Here is a 13,790-nt window from a genome sequence, read left to right as displayed (position 1 = left end):
GAAAGGTTGTATAAACAGCACTAGAGTGTAAGCTCTTTGTCTTGGGCCCCCTCCCGCCGTGGCCTTTCCCACGGACACAATGTATCATGTATGTAGTCCCATGCTGAGGGGCAAGCGTCTTCCTGCCGGATAGGTGAGCGTGGCTGGACCACCAATCCTAGTGTAACCACCCCTGCCGTTCCTTTAGAGTGTAAGCTTCTAGGGACAGGCCATTTCTCCAGCCAGAGTTTTAAATGTTGTGTCTGTTTATTGTACAACGTTGTGAAGTATACTGGCGATTTTTATAAATAAAATGTTACTGTCCCGTTCCGTCTCGGAGTCTTTTCCTGGAATTATAAATTATTTGGACGTGTCCACGGAGGTGCAACAAGCTTTACAAGAGAGACAAAAAAATCCCTTTAGGGACAATAAGCCGGGCATTTCGCTGGAGGGAACAGCTGCCGGATTAAGACTTATTTCCCAAATGTCTAATTTATCTCGTTATCCTCAGTATCTGTGCTGTCAGAGATGGAAGACGACCTTGGTCTGAACAAGAATCGTTTTACTCAAATCTTTGGTTTCTGCGATCGCTGAAAGCAAAGCAGATAAAAGTGTTTACGGAGACCGCCAATTAACACGTTCCCTTCCTGTACAGATCACATCTCCCATCATTCAAGGCAGCCATAATGTCATCCTGTTACACATTTTTATGAACTACCCCTGTTATATTATCCCACCCTTTGCTGTAAGATAAGGGTGCAGGGTGGGAACAGCCTCCCAGCAGAAGTGGTAGAGGGTAATACAGTGAGGGTATTAAACATGCATGGGATAGACATACGGCTCCTGAATCTAAGACGAGACCAATGACTGATTACAGAGAAACGAGCGACTAGGTGGGCCGATGGGGCCAAATCTGCTGTCTATGTGTCCATCTCACGCTGGCGATACATGGCAATGAAGGCAGTCAAAGCGACGCTGTCATTAGAATGACCGCCAAATGTTCTTACTAAGGAATAACCATAATGGGTATAATTCCAAAAATAAGAACCTCTGGAGCCTCTAAATCCTGTAGATTAGTTGTGGCCCCTGGGAACCAGTAATCACTGAGCATGTGACCCAGCGTCCTGCTCATATAACACAAAAAGCTCACAAGTATACACAGTGCTGTCTCTTCCGTGTCACGTCTGTGTGCCTTCCCGTGTCACATGCATGTTATACTTAGGATCACACGTTTGGATATACCTTTCCATGTCATACCAACGATCACACGCCTGAAGAGCTCATCCATGTTCTGGACACGTCTTCGGGTAAATGTGAGATCAGTGCCGCGAATCTTCCGTGGCAGGCAGGTGCTTTCAGGTGTACTCCGTGGCACCTGAGATAACAGTCATTTTATTGTCTTGTGTTACAGCTGCCGGACCGAATGCTGCTAATTACTGGCTTCCAGCTGCTCCTCTGTACGGTAAGCGAATCGTGCCCTTGCACATATGTAACATGTAATGAAGTCCCTTCTAACGATTGGATTTACAGGTCATGCGCAGCATGATAACGTATTAAAGTTGTGTCAGAAAAAGCTTAAGTTTGGTTTTTCATTGGCTTGAGAAAGTCCCCTTTTTCCGCCATATAATGCGATTTTCATTTTTTTATTGTGAATGTGCCATTATGACATTACTTCCACGGTATTTTGTCTCAGATGGTTGGTTGCTGGCATGACCTGGATAACACGGAGTTTGACTGCTGGCCGGAGGAGCAGCCAAACGAGCAAAACATGATCGACTGCATGGGTGCGTGTGTCACGGGTTTACATGGGTGAGAGTAGAGTCTCATTAATTAGATATCAATTAATCAGACTCAGCGGGTGCAATGCATAGTGCCCTTACATAGTACATTAAGGGTTAACGTCAATTATTGTAGAGATTAGTGGTCAGTGCTGTAGTACTGTAAGGGTTAATGGCTAAGTACTCTAGAGATTAATAGTCAGCACAGCAGTACTGTAGGGGTCAGCAGCCATTAAAACAGCACTGCAGGGGTTAATGGTCAGCATTGCTCTTGTAGGTCTTGAGATGACTTGGATCGATCGCCCCCCTGAGAAGGTCGCCACCGGCCAGGAGTTTAACGTCACCTACTCGGTCTCCGTTCCCGACAGTTTCTACCAGAAAGCCGTCCGGCAAAAAGTCTTAGAATTTAGGTGATTTGGCCTCTGTTCCTCGTTAATGTGTTTTTGGTTTCTGCCATTTATTTCTCGGGTGGGTTTGGTTGATGCTCTGTATTTACTGCCAGGCTGACCAGTCCCGTGTATTTTCACCGCAGCAATGCCAGCGTGGCCAAACATTTCTGTGAGCAGGTGGAATGCCCGTCAGATTGGAAATACGCCACGGCAGAGAACTGCTGCATTTATCACGCCAACATACACTCCTGCCCGCTGGCGTTCATGGTGAGGCTTCCGCTGCTAAACTGTGTGTCTGATTAGTGAATCCAGGCGGGAGACTCGCTCTCCTCGCCCAAAGTTATCCCCAGGAACCTGTTCACCTCTCCATCAGAAACCGAGGTCCCGGGGATGAGACCGGAGTCGCTGCAGTCTCCAACGCCTTAGCCAAGCTGTCCTGATATGTTCGGCGTTCTGTGTGTGCCATTGTGTATGTGTTGCTGTGTGTCACTGTGTGTGTCTTTTTTAACGTGTCCATCTCGTTGCAATAATCCAGAGGGAATATCACAGGGGAGTGGGTTAGTATTTTGGTCGTTACTTGTGTGAGGAAGGGGTAGATGCGGGAGATGTTTTTCAGGTGAAGGCAGCAGGATTTGGTGAGGGACTGGATGTGCGGGATGGAGGACAGTCAGGTGTGACACCAAAGGCAGCGAACTGTTGTCTGTTGGTTGGATGTCAGGAATTGGAAGGAGTGGATGGCGGGATCACCATAAACTCAGACTTGGAGATGTTGAGCTTTAGGCGACAGGACGCCATCCATTATGTTATTTCTGAAAGACAGACGGTGAGGTGAGTTGGGAGAGAGCGCAGAAGGTCAGGAGAGGAGATATGGATTAGGGTGTCATCCGCGTATAGTTGGTAGTGGAAGCCAAAGGAAGGTATAAATTGTCCAAAGAGGTGTAGATGTGCAAAGTAGAGATCCTGAAAGTGAGCCCTGAGAAATACCAAGAGAGCGTCTTATCAGAAGGGAACAAGTTCCAGATAACGAGACAGTAAAGGCACGATCCGAGAGGTATGACTTGATCCAATGTCATGGATGCCATGAGAATGAAGGTGGTCAAACAGAGTGGAGAGAAGAGAGACAGAGTGACCTTTAAAAGGAGAGAAAGAGAGAGAGAGGGGGAGGGACTGAAAGGTCCAGTTGGTAACGAGAAGTGAGCGGCTGAGATGGAGGCCACCATAAGAGAGAGAGCGGCAGGAGAGGAAGGGTCGGAAGACACCAGCCACGTTCCAGTGCCGGAGGCCAAGGTGGTTAGGAAAGATCACAATTCAAGCAGCACCCGATGTAGAGGTTACATGGTGGCCGGGGTCTGGATAAACATGTAGTTAGATGGTTTTTAATGGCACTATGTGAAGATTCATGTAACAAGCTCTCTGGTGCCATGCAGCAACGTGGGATCTGTGGCCCGTGGATCCCGGATGATGGGAAGATTGTGACGCACACGGTTTCCCAGGCCGGCAAAATGACTCAAGGAAACTGGACGTCGAAGGTAAATGCAGGTTCAATGCGTCTTCCAACCACAGCACCGCCGGCCTTCTCTCCGCATGCTTCGGGTGCAGCCTCGCTTGACCTCCAACTCTAGAAAATGTCACAGCCCGTCGGGGTGGAAAAAGTGACATTAGAAGAAAAGGAGTAGTCCCTGACATATCTTCTGAGAGAAATAGCCTTAAACCCATAGAGCCAATTATATAATAAATAATATATATACACAACCAAGCGATTCATGACATTATTGGCCACTGTTTATGTGTTGATTGGATATTATATATATATATATATTTCTATTTTATTTCAGGTGGTTCTGGTAAATTTGGGTGTAACCTCCCTAATTGCTCACATCAAGGTCGGCCGTATGCACGCAGCCTTAGAGGCCAAATCCACTGTCCTCAGCGGCAAAGGTACCGCGCACATCGGTCGTTATAACCCGGCGCACGCTAGTCATAATAACCCCGCCATGAACCCAGCCAATGAGAAGCCATTTTTACTACAGGGCGCCCAAATTGTAACGATTCTTCAACATGAGCTGTCCGAGCAAATAGAACGCGCTCTAAGAGAAGAGAAAGGCATTATTACCTTTATTATTAGTTTTCAGCAGTCACAAGTTTTTCTGGTAACCGTGTCAGCGTTTCGTGAAGCATGTAATCTGTTTTATTCCACGTGTATCTCTTTCCGTATAAATGTTCTGCACGTTCCTCACAGTTTGTGGCGATGGCGTCTGCACCACCAGCGAGAGCTGCGCTCTGTGTCCAGCCGACTGCGGTCCATGTCCAATGGCAATGTCTGTGAAGGTCTCCATCGGACTTCCCCTCGCGCTGATCTGCTGCGGATTTATATCCGTCATCGTGGTGATTTTATTTTTCATCTAACTTGTAAATATTAAGGTTTTTTACCGTTCTGTCACAGTTTCGAATACTTCACGTTAAAGTGAGACTGATGTATACGGCAGAGCTGGGGTTATTCACAAAACGGACGTACTCGTAGCGCATTGCGGTGTTCCTGCGCAGCGGGATCAGCAGCCTCGTCTGCTCTGATCCGATCCCAGGGCCCTGCCGTCGATACATTTTATTTTCACAATCTGGGAGTCCGACCCCAACTGAAAAAGATATGTAAAAAATATATAAAAGCGACGTCCAGCATCTGATGATGTTTTATGCAGTTAAATAGTGGGATTATGCTAATTTATACATATTTAGCGATACGGGGAGACGATGTTCATTAACCGGTCCGGTTTTATTTCTGCTCAGTGGTTCCAGTACCAGAAACAGAAGATGCTTTGGGATGAGAGCTGGATCCTTGATGTGAAGGAGTTACCCGGTATGTCTTTTATCTCCCGGTTATTATTATGCAATTCATACAGCACCATATTCCGCAGCGCTGTACAACGGGTAAACGAGACTAGGCCATTAGCGCACCACATAACAATTTGGACAGAAACTAAAGGTGAGGAGGTCCTGCTCAAGCTAGCTTTTTGCACAATATGCTCCTCAGGGGACACGTTCTGGAGCGAGCTCGGGAGCAGCCTTAGTCTGAAGCAGAATAATAACTCGTTGATGCCGAGTCACCGGGAGGAGAGACCGTCCAACATGGTGTTTATATGCGAGTCGGCCACACAGAGCTTCATCCAAACCGGAATCTAGTGAGTACCGGGTAACACCGGCCGCTGCACTTATAGGGATGTTTTAATATTCTGGGAGCTCTCCCTTTAGGCAGTGGAAATTTGCCCAGGGTACGTCTTTCCTAGGACACTGCAGGGGTGAAAGGGTACAGTAACCCTGTCCACCCTCGGCCAAATGCCCCCGCACGCTAGCCATGTGCCACTCAATGCTAGTCCAACATAATTTCAGACCATGTCCAGATTTTGCTTCGCGAAAACGTTTCAGTATTTTATCTCCTTATATTAATTGTTTCTGAAGCAAAAGGAGAGGCGGCAGTTTTGTAACGAAACCATCTGGTAATCTGCGAAATGTCCTCCCTTTCTCTGCAGCGACGGGCGAATCGTCGCTGTGAAGAGAATATATAAGAACAATTTCACTATTTCCAAAGTGATCAGAAGGGAAGTTCAGCAGGTCCGGTGAGTAGATTCCTGTCTGTATAAATACTGGAGGTGCAAGAACTCCCCCTTCAACAAAACAAAATACCCTCAGGGCTGATAAAGGGAACTTTCTGGACCCCGATATTGTTTCATTAAACAAGGTAACAGGAACCCTACAGCTTCTTTCAAGTTCCAGGAGCTCTCTTTATACGAGTTTGATGCACAGAAAGCCCCATAGACCCAAATCATTCCGCACTTGTGGTGGCCACGATGGCACCTCCATCTTTTATTATTCAGGAGTTTCAGCTTTAGCCGTATTTTTGCAAATCATTTCCTAAAATTCTGAATCTGCAGGAAACTGGACCACCAGAACATTTCTAAATTCTTTGGAGGCTCAGTGGAAGGAAACATTTTCATAGTTACAGAATATTGCCCCAAAGGGAGTTTGGCTGATGTCCTCTTGAATGATGATGTCCCTTTAAACTGGGGGTTTCGGTGAGTAAACTATATATACATATATTCTGGGGGTAAACCAACAGTAAAAAAGTTACTCTAAATACTTAAAATATGGTTAGAGAAGGGGCAGTAAAATGAGGATTAATGAATGGTAAGGGGATGGGGCAGTGAGATTGGGTGAATGGTGACTGGGGAGTACAGTAGGGGACTTCCTCATGGCCAGTCCCACGATTAATACCCATCCTTTTTACCCCCTACAGATTATCTTTTGCTACAGACATTGCTCGGGGGATGGCGTACCTTCACCACCATAAGATCTACCATGGTCGACTGACCTCATACAACTGTGTCATAGACGACCGTTGGGTTTGCAAAATCTCTGGTACTTTTGCTGGTGAAATATGAAATTATGGGCAATATGGGAAAAAAGTGTGAAGAATGGTCACTAACAGTAAACACACAATTGGTACAATAAACGTCCTCAGATTAGGGCGGATTTCACATTATATTATATTATACAGTAGTTTTAATCTATTCAAAATGTGATGTTTCATTAATTTAGATTTAATATATATATATATATATTACAATATTGTCTCTTTCAGATCACGGGCTGATGATTTACAGAAAAGATGAGCTCAAGGAACTTATAGAGAAAAAACCAGCGCGCCTCTACTGCCCTCCGGAGGCCAACCTCAGCAACAGCACCTGTGGGACCCCAACACCTGCAGCCGACGTTTACAGGTGAAAATGTCTTCTGGAGGAGCAGCTGCCCTCTGGTGCACACTGTGCCAGCCGTACCCTCTCTGGGCTTCCTGACAATTTATTATTAATAACAGTAATAATTTAGATTGATTGTATGTCCCTGTTTTTGCTGACAGTGGCCTCATTGAGGCTTCCCACTGTTTTACTTTACTGGTAGATAAATAGAACAGCCTCCCAGCAGAAGTGGTAGAGTGAGGAAATAAGGGAATGTAAACATGCATGGGATAGACAGCTGGCTCCTGAATCTAAAAGACAGGATCATGATCGTGTATTTGTGAATTCTGAGACGTACTATTATGTCCATTGTCACAAAGACATCAAAAGTGTTAAATGCAATAATATGCATCTGTCATACTGGGGGCATAAAAATACAAACCATTTTGTTTTAGTGAATAATACCCTTTAGCAAAACATTATCAGTATGGAATTGAAGAAACATTTCCCACAGTTCCATAGGGTCCAGTAGTGTGCGACACCGGCCACCCCTCATCCACCTGGCCACTTACAATGGATATAAAAAGTCTACACGCCGCTGTTAAAGTGCCCGCTTCTTGTGATCTTACAGAATGAGACAAAGATAAATCAGAACTTTTTCCACCTTTAATGTGACCGATAACGCAAACTATTCATTTGCAAAACAAACTGAAATCTTTGAGGGGGACAAAAAAAACCTCACAATAGCCTGGTTGCATAAATGTGCGGACCCCCTCATTACTGGGGGCCGTGCCTTTGTTCAGAATTAACTTTTTATATCCACTGTAGATAACTGCATGAAGAATGTCCATGGATTTTGCTTACAAATCCTGGTCACTTGTTGCCCGTTTCACCCGTTGGTTTTTAAATCCTCTGACTAATTTCCCACGTGGCTTCACATCCTCACATTTTGCTTCCTAATATTTTTCTAAATACATCTGTTTTTTTCCCCCCCAGCTATGCCATTATCCTCGTCGAAATCGCTGGCAGATGTGATCCTTTTCTGGTTGGTTTATTAACTACTTAGGGGCTGGTATCACTTTTGATTGTTACTAACAACAAGAAATAAGGCAGCATTTATACTTCATGTATGTAAGCGAGGTCCCATGTCTCCGTGTAAAGAATAATAAACAGCGTGTTAGATTTTTATTTGATTTTGTAAAGAAGAAAAGCTGACAGCTGCAGTTAGCGGCTCAGGGCCGAGTGGCTGGGTAACAATGAAGGGACAGGATGGAGACGTTTTCGCTTCATCTGATGGCGTTTTCTCCATATATCTCTGTCTGTCTGTTGAGTTGTCATCTCTTCCCCAGTTACAGCCAGGAGATGCTTTCCTTAATGATGTGTCCTGGAGACCACCCATCCCCGACCTGGGCTCAGGAAAACACGACCACGATTGCCCGGATCCGGCGGATTATTCCGAGGTAGGCGTTACTTTAACGGAGCGGTGAAGCCATATCCCTCAGGTCAATGGGATGGCAGTATTACCCAGTGTCAAGTGACCCAGAGTATTAACAGGGGGCAGTAATAATCAGTGTCAGGACAACGCACAGCATTAACAAGTATTACGATGGGATCAGGATTTTTTAAACCAAAATTATTTTTAAGCAATAATTCTGGGAATTTTAAGTGTTTTTTGGTTTTGACGTCACCTAAATTTGACTTTAGTCTGCTTGTTCAAGTTAATTAAACGATGTTGGTCCCATAATCCGATGGCGCGGCCCCCATTTGAGCAAATAAAGAAGATCCTGGACAAGATGAATCCTCACAAAGTGAGCCCTGTGGACATGATGATGACTCTGGTGAGTGGGAGACACAAAGAGGTATAGATATCCCAGTGTAGGGTACATCTGCCCCAGCTCATGTTTAGGGCATGTCTGTTTTCTTTTAATAACCGCGTTGGATGGTTGTGCAGATGGAGAAGTACAGCAAACACCTGGAGACCATCGTGGCGGAAAGAACACAAGATCTGTTACAAGAAAAGCAAAAGACTGATCGGCTTCTGTACAGTGAGTAGCTGCTCACGGTGGGCTGACTGATCCAACCACTCAGTGATCAAGACATGGGGTGGCCAAATACACAAAAAAATTATAGACGTTCACCCCAAATAAATATAAATCAAACGAGGCTCAGGTGCCCTTTAACAGAAGCGGCCTCTACATTTCAAAACTGCGAAAAATCCTGGTGCAGCACTGGGGGGTTTTGTTTTTACTCCTATGAAAAGTGGTGCAGACATGATGTTTTTACGCACAGGTTCGGGGTGGCGCCAAGGTAATTTACACACCGCTTGGGGTAGCACGGAGATGATTTATGTGCCGGTTTAGGGTGGCGCAGAGATGATTTAAGTTCAGGTTCGGGGTGGTGCGGAGACTCATTCATATTCATTTCATTCAACTGTTGTAGTCCAGCATTCTTACCCTGGCACTGAAGACAACAAAAAATATGCTGAAAATGTCAGATTGCATTTACGGTCCATGTGTGTGAATCACACCGGTTCATACATTGAATGGCTATTACATGTCTTGCCACTTGCGGACAGCAGTGATCTTAGGTCGGTTGGGGAGATTCTCTGGTCTTCCCTCACCAGACCACCATCCTGACCACCACACTAAAGCACAATGTGGCCCTTCGAGTAAAGCGGGCAGACGGTCCAGTCCAATTCTTCCTTTCTTACCTTTGCCACGCACGCCGCATTAATCTGCCTCCATCATTTTGTGTTTCCAGGCATGCTCCCAAAACCTGTCGCTGACGACCTGCGCCAAGGGCTGACCTGTGAAGCGCAAAGCTATGCAAACGCCACTATCTACTTCAGGTTATTACATGACATCATATGTGACATCATTCTGGCGAGTAGATGTAATATGATGTAATCTGGATCACTGACATCACTCAGAGTGGATCCTTTGTGAAATATTTATTCCCTTTTAAGGTCAAATTCTGGAGGGAAGCCCAAACTGTAAAAATAATAAGTCAATATTTGCGGGATAGACGGTTTTCTTTACACGTATCTGATTTCTCATGGACGTCACACTAATGTGTGTCTCTTTGTACCAGTGACATTGTGGGATTCACCTCTCTGTCGGGGGCCAGCACGCCCCACCAGGTGGTCAATTTTCTTAACAAGCTGTATACTCAGTTTGATGATATTATCGACAATTATGATGTTTACAAGGTGGAGACCATAGGAGACGCATGTAAGTATTGAGTTCATTAGATAACTCCAGGCTGTGTGACTGCTTTAGAACAGAAGGTATTACCGGATTCCTCCACAATATTAATTGAATGTGTCAATTCACGGTGATTTACCCATATACCCCACTTAAGGAAAGGGTCCGAGCTTAAACTAAGGGTCATATTTATTAAGGGAAAAGATTTGTAGTTCTGCAGCAATTGGCTTCCATATTACTTGGGCTCCGTTTCCATGATAAATACTGTGTTGTGGAGGCAGCGGGTCGCTAATGAATCCCAGTTCCGCGTATGGTTAAGCTGACCTGTGAACCCGTGTCCTGCAGACATGGTTGTATCCGGTGTCCCCAAAGAGAATGGCATAAACCACGCGGCTGAGATTGCCAGCATGGCGCTTGACATGGTTGCGGTTTGCCAAAGCTTTCAGATTCCACACATACCAGACACTAAACTGAAGATCCGAGCTGGTATTCACTCAGGTAAAGGCCATGCGTGTAGCACCCAGTATCTGTTCAGTGCTGCGCATGCATGTAGTTTACACGTATCTGTTCCGTGCTGCGCATGCATGTAATTTACACGTATCTGTACCGTGCTGTGCATGCATGTAGTTTACACATATCTGTACCGTGCTGCGCATGCATGTAATTTACACGTATCTGTACCGTGATGTGCATGCATGTAGTTTACACGTATCTGTACCATGCTGCGCATGCATGTAATTTACACGTATCTGTACCGTGCTGTGCATGCATGTAGTTTACACGTATCTGTACCGTGCTGCGCATGCATGTAGTTTACACGTATCTGTACTGTGCTGCTCAGTGTCATTTATGTTCCAAGTAAACCGCTTCCATAATTGGGTCATATTAGAAACTATCATATCTGTGTCCCTTTATATGAAGGTCCAGTTGTCGCTGGGGTTGTTGGGACTAAAATGCCGCGTTACTGTTTGTTTGGAGATACCGTGAACACAGCTTCAAGAATGGAGTCAAACAGCGAAGGTACAAACACGGGTCACACTAAGAGAGGTACAATTGGCCCCGTTCGCACATCCAAGGGCGCCAATTGTCATCAACAGACATTAACAGTCTGCCAGCAAAGGAAGGAACACGCATAATTTGTTAATGCGCCAGCAAAGTAATGAACACGCATGTTTTGTTAATGCGCCAGCAAAGGAATGAACATGCATGTTTTGTTAATGCACCATCAAAGGAATGAACACGCATGTTACATTAATGTGCCAGCAAAGGAATGAACATGCATGTTACGTTAATGCACCAGCAAAGGAATGAACACGCATGTTACGTTAATGTGCCAGCAAAGGAATGAACACGCATGTTACGTTAAAGCGCGAGCAAAGGAATGAACACGCATGTTACGTTAATGTGCCAGCAAAGGAATGAACACACATGTTATGTTAAAGCGCGAGCAAAGGAATGAACATGCATGTTTTGTTAATGCACCATCAAAGAAATGAACATGCATGTTACATTAACACGCCAGCAAAGGAATGAACATGCATGTTACGTTAATGCGCCAGCAAAGGAATGAACACGCATGTTACGTTAAAGCGCGAGCAAAGGAATGAACACGCATGTTACGTTAATGCGCCAGCAAAGGAATAAACACGCATGTAACGTTAAAGCACACTAGTAAAATCTGCAGTAAATGACAGGTTTTCAATCCTTTTCCTTAGCCTTAAAAATCCAGTGTAGTTCCAGCACCGCCGACCTGCTCCAGGAGTTTGGTGGCTTTGTCCTCAGCTGCCGGGGGACACTGGATGTTAAGGTAAAGATAAAGGCACAAGGACTGTCGGAGTTGTCCATGCCTATGGAGAGCTGCTGGCCCGGATGCTGAGTTACCCTGCCCCCGACACGGCACTTAAATTAATCAAAACTTTCCTGCAATTCCTATATTAACCCCTTTATGTCAAATCTTCTTTAGCTCATAAAGATAAGCTACCCACAAAACCTGTTTAGTACTAAAACTTTCCCCCAAAAAACCCTACCGGATCCAGTGCAGAACTAAATCTTCCCCCAAAAAACCCTACTGGATCCAGTGCAGTACTAAATCTTCCCCCAAAAAACCCTAAAGGATCCAGCGCAGTACTAAATATTCCACTAAAAAAACCCTACCGGATCCTGCGCAGAAGTACCGTATTTGCTCGATTATAAGACGACCCTGATTATAAGACGACCCCCCAAAATCTGAATATTAACTTAGGAAAAAAAGAAAAAGCCTGAATATAAGACGACCCCAAAGGAAAAAAGTTTTACCAGTAAATGTTAATTCATGTAAACTATTTTTTTTAATAAAAGCTAAGATTGAGAAAAATATTTTTTTTTTGTTTTTATTTCTTGTATTTTCCAACCTGTCCCCCAGTTACGCACATCTGCCCCCAGGCTTGCCGCACCAATATGGCACTGTGGCCCATGATATGCCTTTTAACCCTCTATATGCCACTGTGCCCCATGGTATGCCTTTTGACCCCCTATGTGCCACTCTGCCTCCAGAAATGCCTTATACCCCTAAATCCCATTCTGGCATTTAGGGGGTTAAAATGCATATTATGGGGCAGAGTGGCATATAGGGAGGTATAAGGCATTCCAGGAGGCAGAGTGGCATTAAGGGAGTTAAAAGGCATTATATAGAGCACTCTGCCTCCAGAAATGTCTTATACCCCTATATGCCACTCTGGCATTTAGGGGGTTAAAAGGCATATTATGGGGCAGAGTGGCATATAGGGAGGTATAAGGCATTTCAGGAGGCAGAGTGCACTATTAAATGCCCCCTTAACGCCACTCTGCCTCCTGAAATACCTCCCTATATGCCACTCTGCCCCATAATATGCCTTTTAACCCCCTAAGTGCCAGAGTGGCATATAGGGGTGTAAGGCATTCCAGAAATGCCCTACACACACACACACACACACACACACACACACACACACACACACACACACACACTTACTTACTTACCGGTGCTTCCAATTTCCTGCTGTATTGCCGGGGCAGCGGGTTGACATCTCATTCCGCGGCAGCCGGAAGGAGGTGGAGTTGGCAGCGGGGGTTTGTATGCGTCCGTCGCAAATACCTTCCCCGGCTGTCAGAGATCAGGAACTCTTGAACTCTGATCTCTGACAGTCGGGGAAGGTATTTGCGACGGACGCATACAAACCCCCGCTGCCAACTTCACCTCCGGAAGCACCGGTAAGTGTGTGTGTGTGGGGGGGGGGGCGACGACAGGAGGATCCAGGTCCCCTGCAGCGGTGCGGGGGATCTGGATCTTAGTCTCCTAATCAGACCTCTATTTGAGGTCTGATTAGAAGATGACCCCGATTATAAGACGAGGGGTATTTTTCAGAGCATTTGCTCTGAAAAAAACCTCGTCTTATAATCGAGCAAATACGGTAAATCCACTCCTACCCCCTACTGGCTCCCGTGAGTATATATATATAACCAATTTAGCTGTTTTTGAGATGAAATCCATAACATTGAAATGTTTATTTCTTTTCAGGGTAAAGGTACCATGGTAACCTGGTGGCTGGAAGGAAAGGCCCACAAAAGAAATGTGAAGATTTAACATGAAATGAGTGTTTGGGGCCATCTGTTAAACCAGCGCGGCTCCTACATCGTTATATATTAACTGAATAGGTAGAGATTAAAACATAGTTTCTATTAGATAATGCCTAAAAA

The 13,790-nt window shown here is 45.2% G+C and overlaps 1 protein-coding gene across 1 annotated transcript; it reads left to right on the top strand.

The window, feature by feature from the left end:
- Positions 1 to 1,184: 1,184 nt before the first annotated feature.
- Positions 1,185 to 13,790, top strand: LOC128500984 (atrial natriuretic peptide receptor 2-like). The gene is made up of 25 exons (XM_053470356.1): positions 1,185 to 1,286; positions 1,391 to 1,441; positions 1,673 to 1,763; positions 2,035 to 2,167; positions 2,269 to 2,413; positions 2,967 to 2,969; positions 3,574 to 3,675; positions 3,982 to 4,084; positions 4,386 to 4,531; positions 4,931 to 5,000; positions 5,175 to 5,322; positions 5,671 to 5,757; positions 6,073 to 6,213; positions 6,435 to 6,556; positions 6,780 to 6,918; positions 7,870 to 7,918; positions 8,205 to 8,333; positions 8,592 to 8,711; positions 8,825 to 8,918; positions 9,634 to 9,721; positions 9,964 to 10,103; positions 10,422 to 10,574; positions 10,998 to 11,096; positions 11,792 to 11,883; positions 13,612 to 13,790. The coding sequence occupies exons 1-25, from the start codon at positions 1,185 to 1,187 to the stop codon at positions 13,675 to 13,677; spliced, it is 2,613 nt and encodes an 870-aa protein (XP_053326331.1). The 3' UTR covers positions 13,678 to 13,790.

Source organism: Spea bombifrons, chromosome 6 (genome assembly GCF_027358695.1).
Source record: "Spea bombifrons isolate aSpeBom1 chromosome 6, aSpeBom1.2.pri, whole genome shotgun sequence".
In the NCBI taxonomy this organism is placed as follows: domain Eukaryota; kingdom Metazoa; phylum Chordata; class Amphibia; order Anura; family Pelobatidae; genus Spea; species Spea bombifrons.
The sequence above is the reverse complement of the archived record's forward strand: the minus strand, read 5'-3'. Positions and strand labels throughout refer to the sequence as shown.